The sequence below is a fragment of the Toxotes jaculatrix genome, chromosome 6 (genome assembly GCF_017976425.1).
Source record: "Toxotes jaculatrix isolate fToxJac2 chromosome 6, fToxJac2.pri, whole genome shotgun sequence".
NCBI classification, from domain to species: Eukaryota; Metazoa; Chordata; class Actinopteri; family Toxotidae; genus Toxotes; species Toxotes jaculatrix.
In genome coordinates, this window is record NC_054399.1 from 19176603 (window position 1) to 19202889 (window position 26287).

General features: G+C 40.1%; 1 protein-coding gene across 2 annotated transcripts; it reads left to right on the forward strand.

Moving 5' to 3' along the window:
* Positions 1-5798: 5798 nt before the first annotated feature.
* Positions 5799-25369, forward strand: tie1 (tyrosine kinase with immunoglobulin-like and EGF-like domains 1). 2 transcript variants are annotated; one of them, XM_041039946.1, is made up of 24 exons: positions 5799-6066; positions 7396-7692; positions 7854-7964; positions 8137-8292; positions 8878-9009; positions 10666-10806; positions 10916-11044; positions 11711-11856; positions 12615-12759; positions 12895-13053; positions 13537-13677; positions 14806-15108; positions 15669-15959; positions 16339-16532; positions 16652-16798; positions 16910-16973; positions 17176-17286; positions 20044-20234; positions 21268-21381; positions 21939-22009; positions 23332-23372; positions 23752-23848; positions 23945-24044; positions 24346-25369. In XM_041039946.1, exons 1-24 carry the CDS (start codon positions 6003-6005, stop codon positions 24415-24417), a joined length of 3417 nt encoding a protein of 1138 aa, XP_040895880.1. In that variant the 5' UTR covers positions 5799-6002; the 3' UTR covers positions 24418-25369. The 2 variants fall into 2 exon arrangements, with proteins under 2 accessions (XP_040895880.1, XP_040895881.1); XM_041039947.1 differs by lacking the exon at positions 14806-15108.
* Positions 25370-26287: the final 918 nt, after the last annotated feature.

Genomic DNA, 26287 nt, shown 5'->3' on the forward strand with positions numbered 1-26287 from the left:
CAAAAGAGTTCTAAACTTAACAGAAAGGGTTCAGAAAACAGCCCCCCTTAGGGGCTAGTCATGACAACTCATTCCTATGGTGGAAAATGACACTGGCTGTTCAGCTCTCACTGGTTTTGTCTGTCACAGAAACAAAGCTTATTTTCTTCAGCTAACAAAACATGCATGTTGTAGCTTAAATTTTAAAATTAAAGCCAGTCAAGGCACATGGTCCTTCTGCTGAGTTAACTATGACATGGGAACAATTGGCACTGAGGGACACTTTACACATTAACTCCTATTGTACATGAAAGCAGCTGAATACAAACTCAGACACCACACAATGGTATGAGAAAGCAACCGCGTCAAAGCCCAAACACAGGGAACAGGTGGTGGACTAGGAATGCTGGTAACAGCCTGTTCCCTTCAACAGTGCTGTCAATTGCTGACAGTTTTGTTAAAGGCCATTTTAACATTAGATTGGATCATTTATGCAATTAAAATGACATTCCTAATTATTAAAATGATTTGTAAAGTTGGGGTACTTGCAATCATCACTTAAAAAAAAGTAAATTGATGCTTTAAAAGAACACTAACTCATTTTAAACCGTACAGGATAACCTCCATTTTAAACTAAACATCATCATAGTTTATATTCTCCAAACAACTCATGTTTGTAAGCACTGAAGTGCTTACAAGCTAGACAGTTGAAGAAGAAGAGCTGTGTCCATCCTTAAGGACCCCACCCACCCCCAGCACGGACTGTTCACGCTTCAACCCTCAGGCCGGAGGTACAGAAGTCTGAAATGCAGGACTTCCAGACTAAGGAAGTCTTTCTTTCAAACTGCCATCAGACTCCTAAACAGCTGACAGGAGCTTACAATCACAGACTACCATCTAACTGTAGTTGTTTACATTCACAGTTTGCACATGCACAATCATTTCTCTCTGTTGCACATATTGCTGATCATGTTGTTTTAAAATGCCCTTAAAATGTATTATTATTATTTATCTATTTTATACTATTTAGAATCTATAGTGTTTTAGAATTTATATTGTGTGTATTGTTTGGCATTCAGTGTGGACAGCAAAGGAAGAATTTCATTGTACAGGGAAACATGTTTCTGCACTGCACATGACAATAAACACTTTGACTTGATAAGTTCATGTTTATATCATCTAGAGCTATATCATCTTGCAGAGATAAAATGATATGGCACATAACATGCTGTCCACAGCTTCTGTGTGTCTTCTTGGCTGTGCACATCCTGCTCACCCTGTGGCCATGCTGACTTTGTATATTTTCATCCTCTGTCAAATGATTTCATGTGTCAATTCATCTGTTGGAGCCACTTTCCTCTTAAGGTTACTTGGATGGCAGTCCATCTTGTGAGAATGTACACAGTGGAAAGTGGCAGGAAACATGGGAGAGAAAAGGAAGCGACAGATGACAAAGGTTACAAACCAGCGTCACATTTGTCGCCGTTTGAACACATTTCTGTCTTCATGTCTTTTGTCCAAGGAACTAACCCAAATCATTCCTTTAGCCCTGCATCTCCCAAGTATGTTTGCATGTCAAAAAATATTAGTACTGACATGAATCTGGTTGGACTCCTAGAGCGTATCATCATGCATTCGGATAGTTGTGCATCAGTGGTCCTGTTCTGATACTGTTTATGAATACCTAATAGTCCTTGAAGAAACTGACTCTGAAATCAGCAAAGGTTCATATCTTCACAAGACTAAGAGCCTATAACCATGTAAGTGGTTCTGTTAGGCCTTACTTTGGCATAGAGGTGCTTTGAGCTGAATACTAACTTCAGCTGGAACCCAAGGTCTCAATCAAACCCCCAGCTACAGCATAGATAGTGGCCACAGTCAGAAATGAAGGTCCTGTGTCACCCACTGGCCCCAAAAATGCTTTTCTTACATGAACAATCACTGTAACTGAATAAGCTGTAAAACAGTTTGCTGGAGTGTCTGAATGTTGCAGCCCAGTATTACTCATTGTATCACCACAATACTCTAAAGTTATAAGTCTTTATGAGCTTTATCAGTAAATTACTTTCAAGTCAGTCATGTTTGCTTGGTGACAGTGGGAATGAATGGGACGTTAATGTGGAACATGGCATAATGGCTTAATAGACCAACTTTTGGTAGCTATAGGGTGCCACAGTACAATACAAAATGTGCATTCACTAATCTTTGGCAAGGGCACATGAGAATGTGGATATGTGAATGGGAGAATGGGACGCTCTGTAAGTTTATTGTTTTAAAAATTGAAGGCCAGGCACCACTCAACTCTCCGGGAACATGAACTGAGTGGGAAATGTAGCTGAGGTAATAGTTTGCCGACCTGTCAGTTTGTCATCATGTAGTGCTGAAAGTCTCCTTGCTTTTAAAAAGCCCAACTGACAGATAGAGTATAGGAGAGTGTAAACACATTGAGAACTTACATAGAGGTAGTGCTGGAGAGTTATCAGGGTTTCATGGCTTTTTATCTTTGGGGAAATCCGACTTTGTAAGATGGAGGTCTTTAACTTGGACTAATAATGCTCACGCACATGCTCTATCTCCAAATCTGTCTTTTTGTCTTTCATCATCTCATTCACTCTATTAGTTAGAACTCTTTTCTCTCACGTGCTCAAACACTCATGTAATCATGCTTTGAAGCAAAAACTCACACATGATTTGAGTCTCTCTATGTCTGTGTGATCCTTGGGAAGAGTTCCTTTATCAAACAACATGGGGTAAGTTGGGATGGAGGTTATTGTAACCGCAGTTGGGGAAGGATTCCGGTGGGGAGGTGGGGGTGATGTTGTTGGTCTGAGAGGTGTGAGTGACACCCTTGCTTAGGCTCCCAGGGCCCAGCAGGATCAGTGCGTGTGGAGCCAGGCCAGCTCACCACACAATGAGGGGAAATGGGAATTTAATACAAACTTTCTCACAAAGTCTCAGAGACCTCCCGCCTCTGTTGCTGGTCTCACTTCCAGACACCCCCAGCCTCGCCATCACCGCCTCCTCCACTACAACCACAACAAAATGTCAGAAACCACTAAAACATGCCGGGGAGCGTGCTGCTATAAATTTACATCTTAACACAATTTAGGTGGCATTTCCCTACAATCATTCAGCTGACCACAATCACAATGACTTTTCTGAATGGATTTTATGAAAAATAAGTTTGAGAGTGGCAGTGTAAACTGTTACAGCTGATAGTGAATAAAATATTGCAGACAAGGACAGACTTTGCTATTGCTGTGCAAAAGATACCATACGCCGACAGCTGGTTGCATGACACAATCCAATGCAACACCAAGATTTATGTTAGTAATAATATGGGCTTTATATTAAGTCATGCATTTATTTCCACTAGTTTACTTCAATCAAAAGATGCATGTTGTTCTTAGATTCTGACAGTAATTCAGAGACAATCACAGGTTAATCCAATATAAAGAACACACACACCTCTGAAACGCAGCTAGGCTCTTTTGCCTCAAGCTGAAGAAACGCTCTTTCTTTCTTGTTCTTGTTCAACCCATTGCTGCACATTACAGTGCATAAAGACCTTTCACTGACTGTTACACTGTTATCTGGGGAAGCGATACAGGCCAACTTGGCCAGCAGACACACAAAGCAATATCTTCGTCTCATAGTCTAATTAAGCAAGTGGCCGTCGCTCAAACAACAAACAGTTCATAGTAATTACTGTAGGCGAACAAAGACTTTTGGACACAATGGCTAATGTCTGAGGAGCACAGACTGTCCTCCACCCTGAATGCTCAACCCAGAATAATTTCCTTCACAAATACACACAAACCCACACACGTAGTTTTCCATTTGCATGCATAGACTACAGTTACAGTATACATGCATGCACATATTCTATTACTTCCCTCTCACGCTCATGCACACACATGTTCATACACATGTACATAGCCACACACGCACACAAAAGCACTCATCCCTGGTCTCTGGCTCCTAACAGCCTAAATGCAGCCAGAGGCTGAAGGAACTGTGTTGACCCAGCCTTTTGTCTTTTCCCTTTTGGTTTCCTATGAAGGCTCCACCAAGCTGTATCTGCAACACGCAGCACTTTATTATCTTTGCACGTTTTCCTTTGCTCTCCTCCTTATTTGTTTCCCTGAAGTGAAAATACATTGTGCAAAATTCTGCAGTAATTATCAGAAAATTGCCTCAGTTAAAACCGTGTGCAAAAATAGTTTGACAGCAGCACAGAGAGCAAAGTTTGTTGCATAATATTTACTGTACAAATTGGGTTATCCCTTGCTGTGCAGCTAGCGGTCTATTCATGTGACAGTTCAGTATCATTGTTCTCACTCTTAAGTCCACACTCTTTCGTTGGATGTTTTTTAAGCATTTTCAGAGGAAGTGGGAGACTCAACACTTTCAAGAAGAAGTTCTTCTGGCTTCTGAGCAACACAGGTCACACTAACAGGTCAAAGGGACCATACAGATCTGAGTCAGCTGTGGGCGCCAAGACCCTTTGTTTGCCAAGAGTCAAAATGGAGACACTGTGATTTGTAGACAAAACACTTCCAACCTGGGTATACTCATTTCAATTTTAATTTCTTTTCTTTCTTTCTCCCATTTTCTTTTTTTCTCCTCAGCTAAATGAACAAACAAAATTAGGGTGTGAACCTGTGATTATGCTTTTCAGTTTGTGACTGACTCACTATTTTACCAGGGAGGATTTGATTTTGTTTACTTATTCAGATTGGGCTTCAGTGTATCAATAATTTGTAGATCCATATTTTTTTTTTCATCTTTGTTTTTTTCAGAATCAAGCATGCGACTGAATATTCCTTTCAGGCTAAAGAAAACCATGCAAGCTCTTGAGGTCGAAAACAGGAAATCTCAAACAATAAGAAGTGGAGTCAGCTTCAAGTTGATTGTCTAAAGCTGCAAGGAAACATAAAGAAAACATCAAATCAGCCCGACAGTTTTGGACGAGAAAATGAGAAAAGGCGTGTGCAGTTGCTCCAACTGTTTCAAAGAGAGACGGTGCAGCACTTTTTAAGGACTGGGGCAGAAAAGACAGAACAGACACAACAAGCATATTGTTCATCATTTCCTGAGGCTGACTGATTATAACAGTGAGGGAAGGGGGCGGCTGACCATAAAAGCTGCAATGATTGCAACCCACTCATTGAAGTGAGAGAACAAAGCTGTTGCATTTGGCAGAACATGATACCAGCGGCTGCTGCAACTGGTGTTCTATAGTATCTCTACAAAGAAAATCAAGGGCAGCAATAAAATGCACAGTCAGCCTCAGGAGGACACATGGAGCATTCAGAGTGTAGATCCTGGCCACACATGTTAAGTACTGGGGTGGAGCACACATTTGTCACCACACCTTAGTTTTATTTTGATGAAATGTATTCTTAAATTCTCCATCAATGTATATTCTTACAACAAAGAATAAAAATGTTCCTGTGACAATTTCAGGAGCATTAAACAAATATTAGAACAAAACTATAACCATGATAGTCGGTATTATCCTGTTGTGAAAAATAAAGTAACAGAAGATTAAAAATAATCACACTTGAATTTCAGGTCTCTAACGGCAGACACTTGTAAGATATTCAATTGTCAGTCAATTGTGTGTAAAGAGTGGCTGACCTCGTCTTAGAACAAAAAAAAATGACTCAGTTTTAACTCAGAAGTAGATAAACTTAATCGAGGAGGTCTGGAGCGCCAGCAATCCTCCGCAGCCTGGTGACGCTCTTCCTTCCTTTCCCACCCAGAGAAAGCCGAAGCTTACCGCAAATCCTACTCTATGCTTTGTGTGACGGACAGTGACACCATCTCTTAAAGCTATACAGGGCCGCTGTAGTGGTTTCCTAAGAGATTTTACACTTGATCTGGAGCTTTGGATTATTCGTAGTTATGCGTAAAAAAGCGCACCGCTCGTCGTGACGCAGCGTCACCGTTTTGGATGCAGCGCTCTCCTTGTAAATCCGAACTGGCAGTTGATTTAGTAAAACAACTTTTTTTTCCCCATGGAGATTACATATATCATGAGGATTTTGTGGGTGTTTGTCTTGTGCTTCATTGATTTATCAGGTAAGCGGAAACTTCATTTGAAGGCTGTTTGGGAACATTTTAAACGGAGCAAAATTGTAATCGACATTTATTTTCGAGAAATGTGATGAATATTAAGAAAGAACAGTTTCTCACCCACTCTGCGCTATTTCATTAAGATGTTATATTCTTTGTAATAATTGTTAAGATATCACAATAATCACATCTTAACAAAAATTTTGTTAAGATGTGTTGTTGTGATTTTTAGTTATGAAGACCCTCAAAATGTAGAACAATGATCCTTAGGGGTAAAAAAAAAAAAAAAAAAAGGGAGCTCATCCACGTTTCCTGCTATTGTTCTGGGGATCTGGGGATTAAATACCAGTGAGAAGGAATGCTTAACAAACTGACATTGTTGGGTTTGGCATTTTTTTTCAAATAATTATATTCCAGGGGTGATTTTTAACCAAAATTATGAACAAGGTGGGATAATGATGCCAGTCTGTCAATCAGTTTCTCAGGTGTCAGTGTAGAAGATGCTGTGAATCAAATGGACACATTATGAGATTATAGACATACTATGACCTGTGGCAGAAACTAATACTTGTGTGTAAAGGCTTTTTCTGATGTTTCTGATGTTTTTCTGATGCATTGTACTTTATGTGTTGAGATACACAGTTGTGTGTTAACTGTTTCAGGTGCCTGAAATGAGTTCATGAGTTTAATCCAGAAGTAAAGCTTTTCACATATTTATATATAGAGTGAGACTGGAGCATGTGAAGTAAACTACTGCAGTAAACTATGTACAAGCTACGTTTAATGTCACAAACATTCATTTGGATTTGAACATATCAGACCATATCAAACCTGTATCAAATATTCAAAAAAAGCAGTGGAGTTGGGCATTTCTGTATGTAGAGTAAGCCGTACAATAACACATCACAGAGATACTGAGACGGATGTGAACAGGATCTCAAGCCAAGTGAACCCATTACACCCATTTAGAATGAATACACTCTAAACCAGCGACACTGCAAGGAAGCTTAATGAAGGTTATGATGTTCAGATATGTTTTTGTTATGGAGCTGAATGAACAATTCAGCTTTGTGGTGTAATTTGTGTTGCATCACACTGAGACATGTTTTCTATTATTATGTCCAGCCCTGCTTGGATCTTCTCTTGAAACAGATGACTTATTCATTTTTGTGCCTGAACAAGAGAAAAAAATACTTGTGTAATTTCATGATTCGGTGGATCCTGTTTCAGGGCTGATGGAGCCCTATTGTAGTGTGATAAACAAATCAAACCCATTATGACTGTAACAACTCTGCCTCATGTCAGAGAATGAGAAACTAATGACCTGTCTTACAGATGCTGTGATCGACTTGACCATGATCTCCACAGCAGGGGTCACCAACGCCAATCACTTCACCATCTCGTGTATCAATGGAGAGCGCAGCCCAGTCCAGCCTGAGCTGGACATCAAGAAAGACAACAAAATCATCACATTCCCCAAGATGCCAAATTTTAAACTGCATAAGCTCAGGGACAAGGAGGTAATAGCCAGAGAGTTCCGTGACCTGGATGATGTTGGTATCTTCTACTGTGTATCCACTCAAGAAGGTACCCCGCTTGAGACAGTCACAATGATCAACAACTTTGGCAGAGGTGGGTTGAGACTTCATACATTTATTTATTTTTTTCAGTTTTTAGTTCCTATGACCAGCAAATCATAACAAATGACTAATTCTATACAGTTTTCTCATGCATCCAGCTTGGATGGTGTGTCATCTTTGGAAAGTAATTGTATGTTTCTATGGGCCTTACAGCAAATTTTCTTCCAACTCACCTCACTCTGACCGCTAACAAAGGAGACACAGTTAACATCAGCATACAGTCACACGACTCCCAGAGGAGAGATGTGACCTGGAGGTACAACGGTAAGCTAGCTTGCACAACTCAAGGCAGGGAATTTAACATACAATTAAGAGACCATCCACAGATAACCAGCATGCACTTAAAGTTTCTTAACAAAGGATATTGAGAAAACAAAGATAGAACACTGCTTTTTGGCACATTGGAAACTATGCCATTAATGTTTGCTTTGTGCAGGAAACTACCACCATATATCTCACTGGAATGACATGATCAATTCCACTGCTGTACTGACAATGGAGAGTGTAGCGTTTGCCAATCAAGGCATCTACAGTGTCAGCTACATGGGGGACAGCCCCCTCCAGGGTGTCTGGATGAGGCTCATTGTTAGAGGTTTGTTGAATCTTGACATTCACACTCACTGAAATGGCAACACACACACACACACACACACACACACACGACCATTAACCATCTCAAGGGCAGATGGTATCAAGGCATTTATGACAGTCTTTCAAGTCTAGATGTAATGCTTTCTGTTCCAGAAATATACACCACAGAAATATTTGGTTAGTGCTTATGAAATTGAATGTGAATATGACATGTATTAACTGTGAAATTGCTGTGGGTAACATCTCCACTCTTTTGGTAAGATATTTACAGTGCATATGTTTTTTTTTGGTCACATACTTTGAGACACTCAGTTTGAAAAACTATTCAAATTATAATACAAACACAGAAAAGACACAAAATACACCTAAACTGTATGATATATATTTGAAGTCATTACACTGGATTCTGTAAGATGGTCAGAAGCACATGCAGAGAGAAAATGATTTGGGGCTCAGTAGACTGAAAGCTTAATTAAAGGTTTACAAGTAGTTTTAAACATACTCTGCAAATATCCAAGAGAGTAGAATTAGCTGTTTATTCATATTTCATTCTGCTCTATGCACAAAAAACTCTGTTTCTCTGCAGACTGTCCCAGTGAGAAGTGGGGTCACTACTGTGATAAGGATTGTCCAGAGTGTCTAAATGGTGGCGTGTGTCATGATGCAGACGGAGACTGCGTCTGCCCTCCAGGATTCATGGGAACACGCTGTGAGACAGGTTTGTACTATACTCAATACAATGCTCTCACCAGTAAAGTAGATCAAGTGGTGTGTGTGTGTGTGCGTGTGTGTGAACGAGACAGTGAATGAAAGACAGACAGGAAAACAGCATGAGAGAGAGAGGATTTGTAAAATGTCCGATTTCTATAAAATCAGACACCGTACAAAATAGAATATTTCAGAATAAAATCTTTTAAATGGAAACCTAAATGTTAATTTCATGGATCAATACACATAAACTGTTTTTCTCACTGTACAGTTCATAGAGTAAATGGGAACCTATACGAGGGCTGTCAGCTGGGGTAAGACTCTGTAGTACGTAGTTATCCTCCTTACAGTAGAAATGCCTCATGACAACACACGAACTACACCAAACAAGAATCTACAGCCATCCTAGCAGCTCTGACGCTGTAATTTAAATTGGAATCAAATGAAAAGTTAAGGGATCACCAAAGACATTAAAATTTATCCTCTACAGACCTTGAATATCTGTACCAAATTTCATGGGTAACCCATGCAATAGTTGTCAAGATATTTTACTCTAAACCACAACCTCACGGTAGCTTTAGAAGAAAAGTCAGAGGATCACCAAAGTCAGTAGGGTAAATTCTCTTGGGAACATAAATATCTGTACAAAATTTTAAGACAATTCTTCCACTAATCAACAAGATATTCAGTTTGGATCAAAATGGCAAAACCCCCAACATTTTGAGAGAAATGTTGGGGGTTCTGAATGCTGCTTTAGACGCTCTGGCATTGGCTTCACCACTTAAGCCGTGATGTTAATTGATTGGTACACAGATGCAAATAACATTCAGCATCAAGCACACTTCTTTATGACACATCCACTCAACTCGCAATGTGCAAATATCCACGAACCCTTTTATCAAGCATGCACACTGAGTATTAGGTTTGATGAGCTAAGTACTCCTCATCCAAATTCATTCAGCATTCCTACTCAAGTTCTTCTGCTGAGCATGAGATTTGCCTGTTTTTCTAGATAAGCAATTTTATGTGTAGATGAGACACATTTTGAATGAGTCCACTCAAAACTGTAATATCACAAAATACTTGCAGAATGGCAGAGAGTCAGTGCACACTAAATTAACCAATCTGGGTCAATAAAGCCCCTGTACAATACTGGATTATCTCTACCAACTACTCACTGATATAAAACTAATGTAGTCACAAAAAAAAAGTGCACAAGCATGCACATATAATTAGCTGTCACCAATAGTGACTGTTAAGGTGGGTAAAGTTAACCCAGTATTGGATCAGTGATATAATGGGTCTATTTTGACCAAGTGATTTGTTGGTGTGGTCAGCTGCTTAATAAGAAGCAACTATAAGAAGAAGCCTACATGTGAGGCACACTGCATTTGGCCGTATTCTACAGATTTTAGTCCGACATCACCATATTGTTGTTAAACATTATATATGAGCAACCAGCTGTGCTTATTTTTCAAGATGTGTGCAAGTAACACAACTAAATGCAACAATGGCATAAAAATGGAAGGCATTACAGATCAGAACACTGGACTAGCTACATCGTCCTCTGTGGTGTTTTGCATGGCAGGTTGAGGCATGACACAGCAAAAGACAAGGAATTTAAATAAACACATTTGTGAATTTGTGTTTCTCTGACTGCTTGCAGCCTGCAGAGAAGGAATGTTTGGTCGAAACTGCCAGGAGTCATGTGGCACTGAGCTGAACTGCAAGGGGCTTCGTTTCTGCCTACCGGACCCTTACGGCTGCTCTTGTGCCAGCGGCTGGTTTGGCAGCCGTTGCGAGAAGGGTAACTAAGCTAAATTTGTCCCTATATTTAATAACATTTAGGTTTAATAACATGCTTTTACCCTACAGTGTGTCATTGTATGCAGTAGCTTTCTGTTTTCTCTTGTCAGCCTGTCATAATGACATGTACGGGCCAGACTGCAGGCTGAGCTGTAAATGCCGGAATGGAGGAGTCTGCAGTCGTTTCAGTGGATGCCAGTGTCCCACAGGCTGGAGAGGACAGAACTGTGAGAAGTCTGGTCGGTATCGTCAAAGTCACATTAATTTTTTTCTCCATTTGGTCCTTTAGCTCTTCTTCCACTGTGGAATGGAATTGATGGCTATGAGATATATATTCTTTCTCTTCATCACTACACAGCCCATTTCCATCATCCTCCTCATCAAACAACACCACCTTCTTCCTCATCACAACAGCAAACATTTAATGGATGGTAACATGCACAAGCTACTTAACTTAAAAAAACTTGAATGTACACTCAAGGATTCAAAACAGTTTAATTAAACCAACATTTCACCAGACAAGGTGGTTTCAAAAGGGTAAAAACCCCAGTTTTACTCTGATGAACTCAGCTTGTCTTGTAAAACATCCTTGTGCCCGCACCTGAATCTGTCAAGAGTTGTGTATCCTGTGACGCTAAACATAAGACATATACAGTTTCAAAATATGACTAATTTTGGGTTGGGACTTGAAGAAATTATGTATGTAGTAGCTGCGGACAATGACAGATTTCCATTCAGTGAAAGAAAAATGTTTTAAAACACACTGCTGTAAAACAATTAATCTTTTTTTTTTTCTGTGATTTCTCACCTCTATCATAATTCTCTATACTGGCACATAATTTTTCTCTGTCACAATCCACCCTGTCTTTGCTTACTGTCTGTTCCATGCATCTCTCTTTGTTCAGACCGAGCTCCACAGATCTTGGACCTGGACAGTAATGTGGAGTGGAATCTCAATTCAAGTCCCAAGATCCATTGTTCAGCCACAGGAAACCCCCTTCCCAGCCACAACAGCATTGAGCTGCGAAAGTTGGACAGCACTGTGCTCAAGGTAGGAGGAGCAGCAGTTGATTACAACACTTCTGCCAAGATACTTACATAACTTAAAGCAAACCTCAGTAAAAATAAATAAAATACAAAGATTGGATAAAGCTTATGTTGAAGTTGTCGGGCAGAGATAAAATACAAGGCCACACACAGAAATATAACAAAGACAAATTAGTGTTAATTTGTGAGCCTTAGAGGTCAAGTCTTTATGCTAAGCTAAGCTAAGCATCTCCAGGCCCTTGCACCATACCTAAATGCACAGAGAGGATAGTGAAAGTGATCTTCTCACCTCTTGGCAAGTAAACCAAAATTCAAACTTTTTTTAACAGTGGAAAAGGTAACAAATTATCCCATTAATTACACAGTTATTACTTCAAATAAATAAAGCAACTTGTGGTCCTCTATGAACATGTTTACAAGAATTAAGTTAAACTGTACCGTACCTTTAAGTCTGACCTGATGATTACAAGGTTGAATTAAGTCCTCAGGAAGTCAACAACACAATGGCCTGAACAGATAAGGCTGTATCACTGTAGAGTGCAGCAGTTACCACGTGTCGCCAATAAGTGACGTTTGGTTTTTGTGTTATTCTTTTTGTGCTGTTTCCTTGATAACAGAAACAGTCTGATAAAGAACATTTCCCACTGGAACAAAAAAATGTTCTCGGTGAGGATGTTCTGAACACAGATCCAAGCAACAGTAAAAAATAGGCTCAAGAAATGGAAATGTTTTGCTATTGCGTGTTATGTATTTTACTCTCAGGCCTCTCGCACCACCATGGAGTCAAATAAGAGTACAGCCCTGTTTGAGATCCCTCGCCTAAGTACTCAACAAGGAGGGATGTGGGAGTGCAGGGTATCCACCAATGGAGGCCAGGACTCTCGGAAGTTCAACCTCACCATTAAAGGTCAGACTGAGAAAGTTTTAAATAATATACAGAAAAGAAACTATTATTATTGTGATTTCCAGTAGGCTGTCACAGCACACTAAAGCAACAAAGATGCCAAATTTGTGAGTGATATCTTCTCCTGTGTCCACTCAGAGCCCCCTGTACCAACTACTACTCCCAAACTGCTAGAAAAGAGGAGTAAGCAGTTGATTGTCATGCCAGTGGGCTCCTACCGAGGAGACGGCCCGATTGTCTCCACCAGGCTCCTCTACAAGCCTGTGGAGAATGGAGATTCTTGGTCCTCCATCATAGGTAAGCAGCCAAAGATATAGTCAGCCTTTATCACAGAAAGCAGCATTATTAGAGGATTATTTTTGAGTTTCATTTCATTGCTCAGCAGGCACAAATGCAGATACTGTAACCATCCATCACCATGATTTCAACACACTTCAAATTCCCAGTGAAACTAATTCTTCGTGGAACAGCTGGCAGAGTTAGACCAAAATGAATAAATCAGACTTATCACACTTAAGAAACAACCTACCCATCTTTCCTCTACAATGCTATGCAGGTTATGTAAATAAAAAGATCCTCTCAAAGAGTGCGCGTTGTGTTACACATAGTTCAAGTATCCACGCACTCATATAAAAATCTATAAAATAAAATGTATAACCTCTGCATCATACATGATTTTATATGTATATTCTTCATGTATGTATCTGTAATATTTCTATAGATGTACGTTTTAAGGAAAATGTTATGTAAAAAGCTGGTCCTACATCCACTTCACTTCAGTCTACAGTGATAAAGAGCCCATCACACTGATGAACCTGGAACCTTCGACATGCTACCGTGTCCGTGTCCAGCTGAGTCGTCCTGGAGAAGGAGGAGAGGGGGACCCAGGGCCAGAGGCCATCATGGAGACTGATTGTCCTGGTAAGTCCCTCAAATAACTGGGCTGTCCAGTTCATAAGGAACACACAAACATTGCGTAGAACTATATTTATCTAGAAGTCTTGCCTGGGAACAAGTGTCCATAGACATGACCACATAACTTGAGCAAACAGAAATATCTTGTGCCTGGTAAGAGTAACTCTCATCAGTTTTGCTGAGCAGTGCTGTTCCCACGCTTAAAGGAGCCACTTGTCTTTTCCCCAGTGAGAATATCTGTCCTGATGTCTCAAGTCTGGGGCAAATATAGAAAGATGCTAGTGGACTCAAATTATCTGTGGCCACTACTTTGTTCAAATAAAATGAAGACTAGTCAAGGCAAGTGAAGCAATCACAACCACCTGTGTTCAAATGCCAGAGACAGGGATTTTGCTCCTCAATGTTTGTGGTGCAGAGGAAGAAAGCCTGTAGCCCGAGTACAGGAATGATGATGGAAGTATCTGTTTTGGAGTATAACAGTGCAGAGTTCTATTTGACTGTTTGGCAAATGTGGTTAGGTCCATGTGTAAAATGGAACAAGTTTGATTCATTACAAGGGAACACTGTTCTCTTGCACAAGCACAAAATATTTATAAGTGTCAACGTGGGGAAAGAGAGGTGCGGTATGACGTGCAACAAAAGCCTCTGGGCTGAAGTCGAACCAAGGATGCTCCAGTCATGTAGATGTAGAAGATAGAACAGTTTAAGACCACCTACTAGAAATGAAAAGCTTAATTCAAAATGCCAAATGATCCAAATGAAATTCTCCATAAAAATTGTATTCAAAGTAGCCATTTATCATTTTTATTTGTCCATTTAACCCCAAACAGGGTCAGTCACAGAGCTAAGAGCACCCTCAGCATACCCTCATTATCATGAGGAGAAAAAAAACGGAAAACCCTGGGCCAAGATTTGAAGTAGATGGCTTCGTATTGTGAGCTAACAGTGTTAGCCACTGCTGCCCACTGATTCTAGCTATTCACCAGTGAAATAAGTAAAACAAATCAAAATTAAGTTAAGATATTTTCAATTTAAAATACTTAATCATCAGTTTTAGGGAACTGACTCAATAAGTAGGAAGAAACAGGGAGCTGTTAGTCTCCTCAGCTCATTGTGTGTTCTCTGTCACTGCAGAGCCCACAGTTCGACCTGAGATTGACAGCAGTTCGGTGGAAGGCCGCAATGCCACTGTACGCTGGCGACTGCCTGCCAGCAATGGCAATAATGCTTGCGCAGCCAGTGGCTTTTTAGTGCAGCTCATCGGGCCACCGCCCCACAGTGAGAAACTACTGGAGGAGACCACCCTGCTCAATGTGCTTTCCACCAAGTTCCACAACCTGGAGTATCATCAAGACTACACGGTGGTGGTGCGCCTCATCAACTGTGGCAGCCAGGGGCCACCATCCAAACCCTACCTCTTCCACATCAACAGCCAGGGTAACTAAAAACCCCTGCTGTTGGTTAGGAACAAGACGCAATGGATGTTCCTTTTAAATGTCACAAGCAGGTCAAAGCAGGTTATAAGGCATTCACAGTAATTTGTGGCAAAACATTAGGCCTAATGCAATATACTATTTAGTAGGTCGTAGGCTCAAGTTATATGTAGCTTTTCAGTGACATGAACATAGTTAAAAAATGAGATGACAAGAGCTGCTTAGATTCACTTTAAACACTCAGGAAAAGAGTATGATTGGTTCTTATTTGGTGGCTCTCTCTCTCTGCCCACAAACTCTGAGAATTGGGGAAATGTTTAGAAGGTGATACTTAGATGTCAAGGCATAATCAGTTCTAGTTTGCAGTCAGTGGGGATCAGCAAGTTAGCAACAGATCCATCCAACAGAATAGTAATTAATACTTTTAAACTCTTGTCTTTGATACTGAAGCTTTCCCAGAGCAAACAAGCCTGAAAGCCTTTGATTGGGGCACCATTTTATTTTAGAACACAGGGTTACAAAATCACTGTCTAATGCTCTAATGATAATCTCTCTGTGTCTCAGGCCCATCGTCCCCACGCAACGTCCAGGCCCTTCCCCTGTCTGTGTCTGCCATTCAGGTGAGGTGGCAGCCCCCTCAAGATCCCAATGGAGGAATCATCAAATACGTCATAGAGTACCAGCCAGTTGGCCAGGGGAGCCCTCTTCCTTGGGTGGACACAGATGATGGGAACAAGACCACCAAAGATGTGACAGCACTGAATGGAAGCACGCTCTACCAATTCAGAGTGAGGGCTTTCTCCAAAGTGCCTGGAGAGTGGAGCAAGTTTGTTGAGGCAAAGACACAAGGGGATGGTGAGTAAGAGTCTCTCTGGGTTGGCACACTAAGGCAGCAGTAGTACAGTAAAATGTAAAATTTTGGATTACTGACATTGGTAGTCTTTTCAGAAGGAATGATTAATAGTCCAAAATACTGATATAAATTAATGGCTTTTTATGGTTTCTTGGATGTAAATTTATTTTCCTTTCAAACTAAAAAAAATAGCTCCCAGTGGAAAATCTGTGGAAAAACAACTGAACAGGGATTTACTCATGATAATAATAAATTCCATCAAACAGCCTATTTATCTCCACTGTCTAAAAATGATCTCTATCTCCCTACTTGGTTTTTCTATCCATCCTGGCCCCCACATCCTCCCTTTTCTCTCTCCCCTCTGCAAAAAAAAAAAAAAAGACCTTCAGAATTTAAACCCGACCACCCAGGGTGTGACTAGAGGGCCTGCTGGGGACAACTACCAGCTGCTGGTGGCAATTGTGGGCTCAGTGACCGTCACCTGTGTGACAATCCTGTTGGCACTGCTGGCTCTTTTCTTCATCCGCAAGACACTGCTCAACCGTCGGCGCACATTCACATACCAGTCCGGATCAGTAAGAAAACACCACTGTTATCCTCCAAAGTGTTTGCTGAAGATTTTTTTCATCAGAATATTTTTAAAGCTCTGGTTTGACAAATTTATCGCAGTGCTTAAGACTGTTTATATCCCCAGGGTGAGGAGACTATTCTACAGTTTAACTCAGGAACTCTGACCCTAACACGAAGGCCCAAGCCCACTCCAGAGCCCCTCACCTATCCAATCCTTGAATGGGAGGACATTAAGTTTGAAGATGTCATCGGAGAGGGCAACTTCGGCCAGGTGTATTTACACCCTTAATGTACTTTCTGAAAATGTGAAATGTTTCTCATGTGGTTGCCATTCTTTATGCATGTGGTCAGACATTTAAGCTAACAATTGTTTTTAAACCAGGTGATCAAAGCCATGATCAAGAAGGACGGCAACAAGATGAGTGCAGCCATCAAGATGCTGAAAGGTACTTCTTGGACACATTCATGCAAGAACTCAGAAACATATGCAGATGTGTACATATCACGTGCAAGCACACTGACACACAGACACAGAGCAAACATGATCCCAGTGCAGTGCATTCTCGGACAGATGTGAAAGTTTCCTTTCAAAGAGAGCAACTGAAGCTGCTTTGTTTAACAATGCTGTGTGTGCTAATCTTCCTGCAGAGTTTGCCTCAGAGAATGACCACAGAGACTTTGCAGGGGAGCTGGAGGTGCTATGTAAACTAGGCCAGCATCCCAACATCATAAACCTCATCGGAGCCTGTGAGAACAGAGGTGAGTGAGCGACACCTAGTGGCCTCCACTGATTTGATGTGCTTTCAGTTTGGGGGTTTTAACCCTGTGAGACCTGAACTATGAAAGAATGGTCAGAAAATTCTAATTTTTCAAATATGAACTCTTTATTTGTCCCTTTGACAAAATGTAAAAAAAAAATTAAAAAAAAAAAATTCTAAGTATATTTTTTGTTTGTATCACACATGTCAAAACATTTAGAAAAGTGAGGAGTGTCTACCAGGAGTCAGTATACGAGCATAAGAGTTCATCTAAAAGGGTTAAATGCAAAGTTTATGCTTGATGGTGATGCAATGAGTCCCAGAAATGTGGGTATCATATATGATACGTACGGGCTCACAGGGTTAATGAACATTGATAAGTATGACTAGCAGTACTGCTTTTGGCAAGGACAGTGGTCAAAAAAATCACTGTGGGGCGCAAAACTTAAAAGGGCTGTATCTACATGACCTTGCAGTCCAGAAATACATACACAAAATGCACAAAAACATGTAGAGATCTGATATACCTATTGAATATATTCCGGGAGGCACACTACTCTATGTCACTGTTGGCTTTACAAAAGACTGACTATATGCCGATATACTATTCATTGTTCTGCAGGCAATATACTGAGCAGATCCTAGTTTTATCTGTACATATTCAGCTAACTACTCCCTAGTGTATAGCACTGTACATGAAGAGGTTAAATTCTAATTACCTGGGATCTAAACAGATACTCCCATTGTATCTGATCCTCTGTCATTTGCACCTGGAAAGCCCCTGAATGCGTCCAACCTAAATAATCCCTGTCTGCCAGAAGCATTGTACACTATCACATTTGTTTGATTTGTCCTTTTGCCGCATAACCAAACTGCTATGGCATGTATTTATGTATTTGTATAAGGTTTCCTTGGCCCTGGTTCTTACCATGAAGTATCAGTTTCCAGCTACATCCGATGGCTTCTGCAGTGAATAATTGAATTACTTATGTTTGATCAAAGATTCATACCATATGAGAAAGGAAGTCCAGTATGGAAAGTACATCAGTGAGGACATTACAAAACCAAATCAGCTTTGAAAAACAAACATCTGACTAATTTTGTGTGTCTCCCCACTGGTATCACTTTCAAGAAGCACTCTGCAAGCCTTCACTCTACTGCATTTACATCTGTTGTTCAATTCAAAACAACTTCTTTGACATACAGAATTTTCTTCATTGAGAACTTACTCTCCCACCACGTTCTTTATACTGGCTTCCTCTACAGAATGTTAAAGCACTGCTTACTCATTTTTGCACTTACAGTCCCACATGCACACAGCTTTTATGAGAAGACTGGCTTGGCATTCAGTTTGCAAATAGATAGTAAGATGGGATAATGAAGAAGAAGGGAAGTATGGAGGGAGGAAAGAGGGCAAGTAAAAATGGAAGAAGGTAATAAAGAAGGAAAGCAATTAGGAAGATAGAACTAAATAATGTCAGGATGTAATATTTCTTTAAATTCAGTTTGCATGTGGTTTCACTGAGCTGCCTCTCTTGCACAGTGTCATTTCTATGGGAGAAGCTGTCAAAATGTCTTTTATTGCAACACAGATAGTCACTGGCTTACAGTGGTAATGCAAGCTGTTACTCAACTGCTGTTTTTGGCATTGAAGAGTTTTCTGCTTCATTTTTTTTGGTTTCAGGTTTTTATTCATTCAATCCACTGAGCATCTGTCTGTCATTATCAAAGAAAAAAGAATATATATGGTGGTGTTTCCTTCTCACACACTTTCTCATCTTACATAGATCTGGAACAAATTCACGCTTCAGATATCAGTGTTGTGGAAGAATTAGGTGTGTCCATGGGGACAACAGCATGCGGCAGGGACATGAACAGAGCAGAAATTTGATAGATACTCAAATGTCAAAGATAAAGACTAAAAAACAGAATAGGCAGTATCCTTTGGAGCCGCTGCCATAGCTCAAAACTTTTACTGGTCTGTAGACTTTGATCCACTCATATACTTGACAAACATTTTACTCATTGCAAAAAGAGTCTAAAACTATGCGTTTTCTGATGTATAAGAGGAGAAAACGCAAAGGTCTGTACACATTGGACTGGATATTAGCTAATAAACCAGGAAAAATCTGTTACTGTTATATTTTTGGCAAAGAAATTATTTTCGAAAAATGTTATACACAACATGTCCTGATTAACACAACCTCTTGTAGCTCAAAAGGAACATAATTTGTCCACTTCCTCGTTATTTTTTCTTTCCACATACGGTAACTAACTAATTGTGTTGGCACTCTCCTTTCTTCTGGTGAAATCAACATGAAAACCTTCCAACAAGAACAATTGCATCATGGCCTGTTGGAACTCTGGCTTTGACTGGAAACTGTCATCTATTAACAAAGCCTCAGCCATCTGGTTGAGCTCTGTGAGGATTTCATGAAAGGTCTGGCCTACCTCTGTCTGTGTGAAGAAAGAACTGTTGAAGGCCAAGCCTCTTGCCAGGTGTAGTTGGGTCTCTTCCCAGGTTAATGCAGGCAGGCCAGCCAAGGACTGAAAGAAAAAGACATTCTCATTGTAATCGTCTGACCGAACAGCTAACAGCTTGTACAGATAGGAGATAAAATGTTTGTATTAGCAGGAGCCATGACCTTTTTAATGACTATGAGACTTCACAGGGATTTTAGCACATCTAATAGTGGAGGGAGTATATAATGTCCATGTATATAGTAAACTGCAACCTCTGTCTCTCCGTGTTCTGCAGGTTACCTGTACATAGCCATCGAATACGCTCCCTTCGGTAACCTCCTCGACTTTCTGAGGAAGAGTCGTGTATTGGAGACCGACCCCGCCTTTGCAAAAGAGCATGGCACTGCCTCCACCCTCACCTCCCAACAGCTGCTGCAGTTCTCTGTAGATGTGGCCACTGGGATGCATTACCTAAGTGACAAACAGGTAGGAGGAGAGAGTGTGTAAGTGAGTGGCTGCTTGTGTACTTGTGTGCCATTTCCTGAAATTTTCTTGTCCCTGTTCCTAAAGTCTCTCATTTTTAACTAATGTTAATTAAATAACTTTAAAAGATTTGATTAAAAATGGTCACGGCAGAAGTACAATAATGAAATAAAAGTAGATATATTATTACTATTATTACTAAAACTAAAAACTAAAAATTTAATTATTATATGAACTGCATACTGCATACATATGAACTTCATACTTAATACAATATTATGTACATGTAATAGGGCTTATAGTAAGTAAGTAAGTAAGTAAACTTTATTTATATAGCACTTTTCACAGATAAAAGATCACAAAGTGCTTTACAATAAAAGTGCAAAGTGCCATAAGATAAAAATTAAAATAGGACAATTAAAATAACACTACATAAATACAACATTAATAAAATAATGTAAAACCAAACCACTAAAAAATAGCATAAAAACAAACCAATCAATTATATGTATATATATATATATATATATACATACATACATACATACATACACATACACACATATATAAGCAAGCCACCCAATCAACTAAAAGCTTGTCTAAATAAAAGTGTTTTTTATTTATAGTGTTAAAAGTGTTGTAATTCAACAGATAATTAAGCTATGTCATTATAACTGTTGCATATGTTACACCCCATTTCAGGTAATAGCTTAATAGTAATAGAAGTGTAACGATGTGCATTACGTTACTCAAGAATATTATGTTAGAAGTTCTTTAATATCTTTAGTTCGCTAAGAAGGACTTACTTGAGCTATTAAATCATTCAGACCCAGATATTATCACCACATTGCCTTTTACAACAAAGAAATTAAAGAAAAAAAAAACATTTTACCTTATTGTACATTTACACATCAGAGGAACAACACATTGAAGTTATACTTTAAATGAAAATAATCATAATGTTTCTGTGTAAAGTATTCATGCATCAGGCTTGGTATATCAACGACTCTCCCCCGCTTCACTCTCTTGGCATTAGTTCATCCACAGGGATTTGGCAGCCAGGAATGTTCTTGTAGGGGACAACCTTGTGGCGAAGATAGCAGACTTCGGCCTGTCCCGTGGCGAGGAAGTTTACGTTAAGAAGACAATGGTGAGTGGTGAGGTCATGCTCTGATGCACAGTTTTCAAAAATGTCAGTTTTGGTTTTGGATTCAGCCAGCAGAGGGCACTAGTTGTTTGGGAAACAAGGATTTTTATAGTCCATGTATTTCTGCACACTGGCTGTTGTAATGCACAGATTTCTCACATGTTGAAGACATTGACTTCTGAGTTCTTCCATGAAAACTGAAGAACTAATCAGTCAAAACACTAATCAGTTGTAACAGATAGCTAAAAGAGCATTGCTGCCCATATTGTAAATTTGTGACACCATGGTGTAATATCTTTAGTCTGTCAGTTTATCAAAAGTTCAATTATTCTTGAAGCTCCAGATCAAATCAGTTAAATAGCCTGGGAAATATTTTTGTTGATTTGCTTTCATCTAGTTCAGATTGTTCTTTCTGTAAAATGCAACTCAGAGTGGTAGTACATCGGTGTACTACATTGCTCTAATAGGCCATGGCCATGTAACATTAACAGGACTTTTTTTTTAATGATGTATGTCATCATACATAAAGCAGAAGGTTTGACATGTTGTTTGGCTTTCAGGGGAGGCTGCCTGTCCGCTGGATGGCCATCGAATCCCTGAACTACAGCGTGTATACGACCAAGAGTGATGTGTGAGTTACAGTGTCAACTCGTCTGTTAAACTGACATTTAAGTCTTGCACCCCCTGCGATAGGTGGAGTTTTTCTGGGCAGCCACAGCTCTCTCACACAGGCACTTCAACATTGAGAAAATTATGTCTTTGTCTGCTGCAGCTGTTTGCAAAAATATTTCTGAGAACTTTATGTGCAAACTGAGTGGCAGTACAGGCTACACGGCAGATCTTGAAAACATTTGCTAAGTGGTAAACGAACACTTCCTGAAGTAGATGGGTGTTCTGATAATCAACTATCTCTAATCAAGAACTATACTCACAAATCTCCCATCTCATTTTTTATTTAGCTTTACAGTAACCTTTTTCAAGTTATTTTACCCTCTAGTAAAGTTTTGCTTATGTACACCACACAGCGCTTTGCCATAGAAAACAACAAATCATCCCTCTGTCACTGGTAGAGTGATAATAGTGTGTTCTGTGACTGATAAGCACAACCAGGAAGCCTTGGGTACAACTTTGCATGCAGTGTGAGACGTTGGTCTGTCAACTGGAGCCTATTTATACACAGCTGGAACAAGCTATAAGACAGCTAACGGAAGAAATGTGAAGGCTGCCTGTAGGCTCAGAAAGATTTGTAAAGATTACTAAGAATTAACATTCAAGAGCAGGCAGAGACAGAGAACAATATGTGACAGGCTGAAACATAGTGTACAAGGACAAAGGACAGACAGAAAGCAGGACAGGACTTGTCTACTCATATGATCTACCACACAAAATTGTGAAGTGAAACTGGTGGTAATTCTCATGAACTCAGTCGCTTATCAGATTGCAGAAAAGATAGTGGTTTCATTGTGCTGAGAAACTCAGTGGTTCCTCATCAGGTCCCATGCCAATCTTGGGAAAGCTCTGCATTTTGACCATTAAAATTAAATATAAATAGCATCTTTGTGCATATTTATTTGATTATTTAAATTTTCAAATGATGTCATGCACATTTCCTTTGCAATGTGTTGTAAAATCAGGAGATTTCACATGCAAGAGAAGCCTTTTTAGCTTCATAACACATTTGTTTCAGGGTACCTAGATATTGAATTCGAGATATTTCATCATTTCATCATACTGCATATGTAGATTAGCAGGTGTGATATGATGCTGGTTTTTACAAAGTTTGAACTTTTATTATTATCACAAATGATCAACAAAGAAAGTCCCTAGTGACATTAAGTCAATAATTATTTTCAGGTACAAAAAATAAAATGCTTATATTTTATACCTTTTTGTCTCCATGTTGTCCCTTGTTTACTGACATTTCTGTCTCACCTTTGTATCCTCTTTTCCCAGGTGGTCTTTTGGTGTTCTCCTCTGGGAAATTGTAAGCTTGGGTAAGTGAGTACACAACCTGAAATGGACCCAATGGCCTTCAGCACTGAAGCCTTACCATTCACTGCCCTGTACATTTGTAATATTGAGCACAGATCTCCTAGCCTCAGTTACCAGCCACATAGTCACAGGCCAGCAAAACTTCAGTCTTGTACTGCATTTCAGTACTTGTTAATCAGCTGATGGGCAATTCTTAAGTTTTTGTGAAATCTTGCATTTTTTTATGATCATATATCCATTGCATTGTATGTTTCTATGTTTCAACTGATGGTAACACGATGATGACAATCCTTATCATTACTCTGCCTATAAATGCTATCACCAGCATGATTATAAACTCTTTTTCTCCCCTTCATGTCTGTGTGTGTGTGTATGTGTTAGGTGGCACACCATATTGTGGGATGACATGTGCTGAGCTTTATGAAAAACTGCCGCAAGGATACAGGATGGAGAAACCCAAAAACTGTGACGATGAAGTGTAAGTGTTCAAAAGTTTGTAGCTAATGATTAGCTTACCCTGTGTTTTCCATTGCTCTACTTTACCATATTCATCCATGTTTCTCTCTTGGTCCAGCTACGAGCTGATGAAGCAGTGCTGGAGGGATCGGCCTTATGAGAGACCCCCCTTCTCCCAAATCTCTGTCCAGCTCAACAGGATGCAGGAGGCCAGGAAGGTAATGCTGCATTCACACAATGTGGGCAGACAGGAAAGAATATGAAAATATGAAAAACGTCCTGTTGTTCACATTTGGGACAACATTATATCAAGACTGTTACCCCATTGCTAATAGCAGACTTGAAGGTGTGCAGCCATTGTGGTGCCAGTTTGTTGATATTTCTGTCGTGTGGAAACTTTTTTTTTTTCCACTTGGCTGCTCATGCAATAAGACACAGATCATATGAGGTGAGATGAAATCCATGCCCTTAGGTTTTCGTTTATTTTTTTAATCTAAAAGCTTTCCCTCCATCTTCCAGGCTTACGTAAACATGGCTCTCTTTGAGAACTTCACCTATGCTGGGATAGATGCCACAGCTGAGGAGGCCTGACTACCAGCCCCCCCAGACCCTAGAATGCCACATAGCTCCAAGAGGAAGTCCAGAGGATGGTCGCCACGTTACTGCCACCTCCCTGGCACTCAACGTCGAGACAGAAGGACTCGGCGCTCTACCAGAACCACCCAGCTATAGATAGAGAACTGTGAAAGGACACTGATTGGAGTGTGGAGATATCAGAGGCATTGGGAGATGTGGAGTATCGCTGGGTCTTGGATGGAGAGGTGCAATTTGGGAAATACTGACCCCTTGCCATTACAAACCATTCAGAGAAAAGAGACATAAAATTGTAACCTTTGCTGTAACAAAGGTTACAATGCTGGACCCTTTCTCTGAGTGTTGAGGGGAAGTGGCAAATAAGGAGCTATGTGACTTGCTGAAACACCACAGGGTCTGTGGGGTGTAGTTGCTGGACTTTATTTTCTCTCCATTGCTCTAAATGGAAAGGGAAATGTTTTCATGAAGATGAAATTAAAAGGCACAGTGTGGATCACAAACATTCAGGTTCTCAGATTTAGTGAAGGACTAAAGACATTCAATGTAGCACTTAAAACCAGCCTCATTCATGCCATATGTGTCTTTTAACATTTGCTTGTCACTGCCATGAGAATGTAACTACTACTATATGTATTTTGTCTCTTTTTTTAAGAACGCATACATGTATCAAAGCCTCCTATTCAAATGTAGTCAGAGTTACAGACTGATGTAAATGCAACCATAGTAGATGCTCAGTATGTTGCATGCAAAGCTCCACCACATGAGTAGTCATCTGGAATATACTACTAATAAAGGGCTGATGACGAGCCAGTCTTCAAGCTACCACCATTATAGTTTACCTTTATGCAACCTAACGCAATGTATGGTATGTATCCACCACCTAAGAATGTACAGTTTTCTTTAGCTGGTTCCTTGAATAAAGCTTTTGTGTGGTGACTGGACTCATCACCTCAAGTAGTTCAGTTTCATTGACATGTCCAGCTTCTGGTCATAAACTGCAGTTTCTGGGACATTTTGATGTTTTTGTTTGACGATAAGTTTGGCACGAATTACTGCGATGTGTTTGTGTTGTTGTTGTTGGCCCGCTTGCTAGTGAGCATGGTGGAAAACCACAGGCCAGGCTACTGGGGGCCAAAGGGTCCCTGAAGAGTTCAGGAACACTGGTCTCCCCTGCTGCACCGAGCTGATCTGTCACTGAGTTTCCTCCAGAAACCAACCGCAGGCTTAGAACTGTCTGTCAAACATGACCTCAGTGGGCCAGCTTCCTGATGACTCTTGCACATGGACACGAGCTATATAATGCAAATTTGAAATACAGGAACAAGACTGCCATGAGATTTATTTTTACTCCCATGTCTAAACCGTGCACTCAGTTGGCAGATTATGAGGTACACCAAGTTAAAATCAATGCAGTCTAGTCTAATACAATAGTCTTGCAAAAAAAAAATCAACTTCCTGTTGATTATAATCAGTTTTAACTGAGACTGTTTTAGAGAGGTTTTGATTCATTTTGGAGGATGCAGTTTGTGCTACTGTTGAACTGAATTGTATCACACAGAGAGGTGATACTGTTAGTCTACCCTCAATATAAATGGGGGGGTGGACAAAATAATAGAAACACATCTGTGTGATGCAATACAATTCAGAAGAACCATAAACTGCAGCCTCCAAAATTAGCATAAAACTGTGAATGAGCACTACTCTAAAACATCTTCGCCACAAACTGAACATTATAACTGTCATGAAGATGGGACTTATTGCAGGACTGCTGTATTAGACCGCATAAGTTTTCATATTGCACTGCCCCGGCCAGGCTGCTAGTTTGGTGTCGTGGACTAGCTTGATGGTCGATATGTTGTGTGGCAAG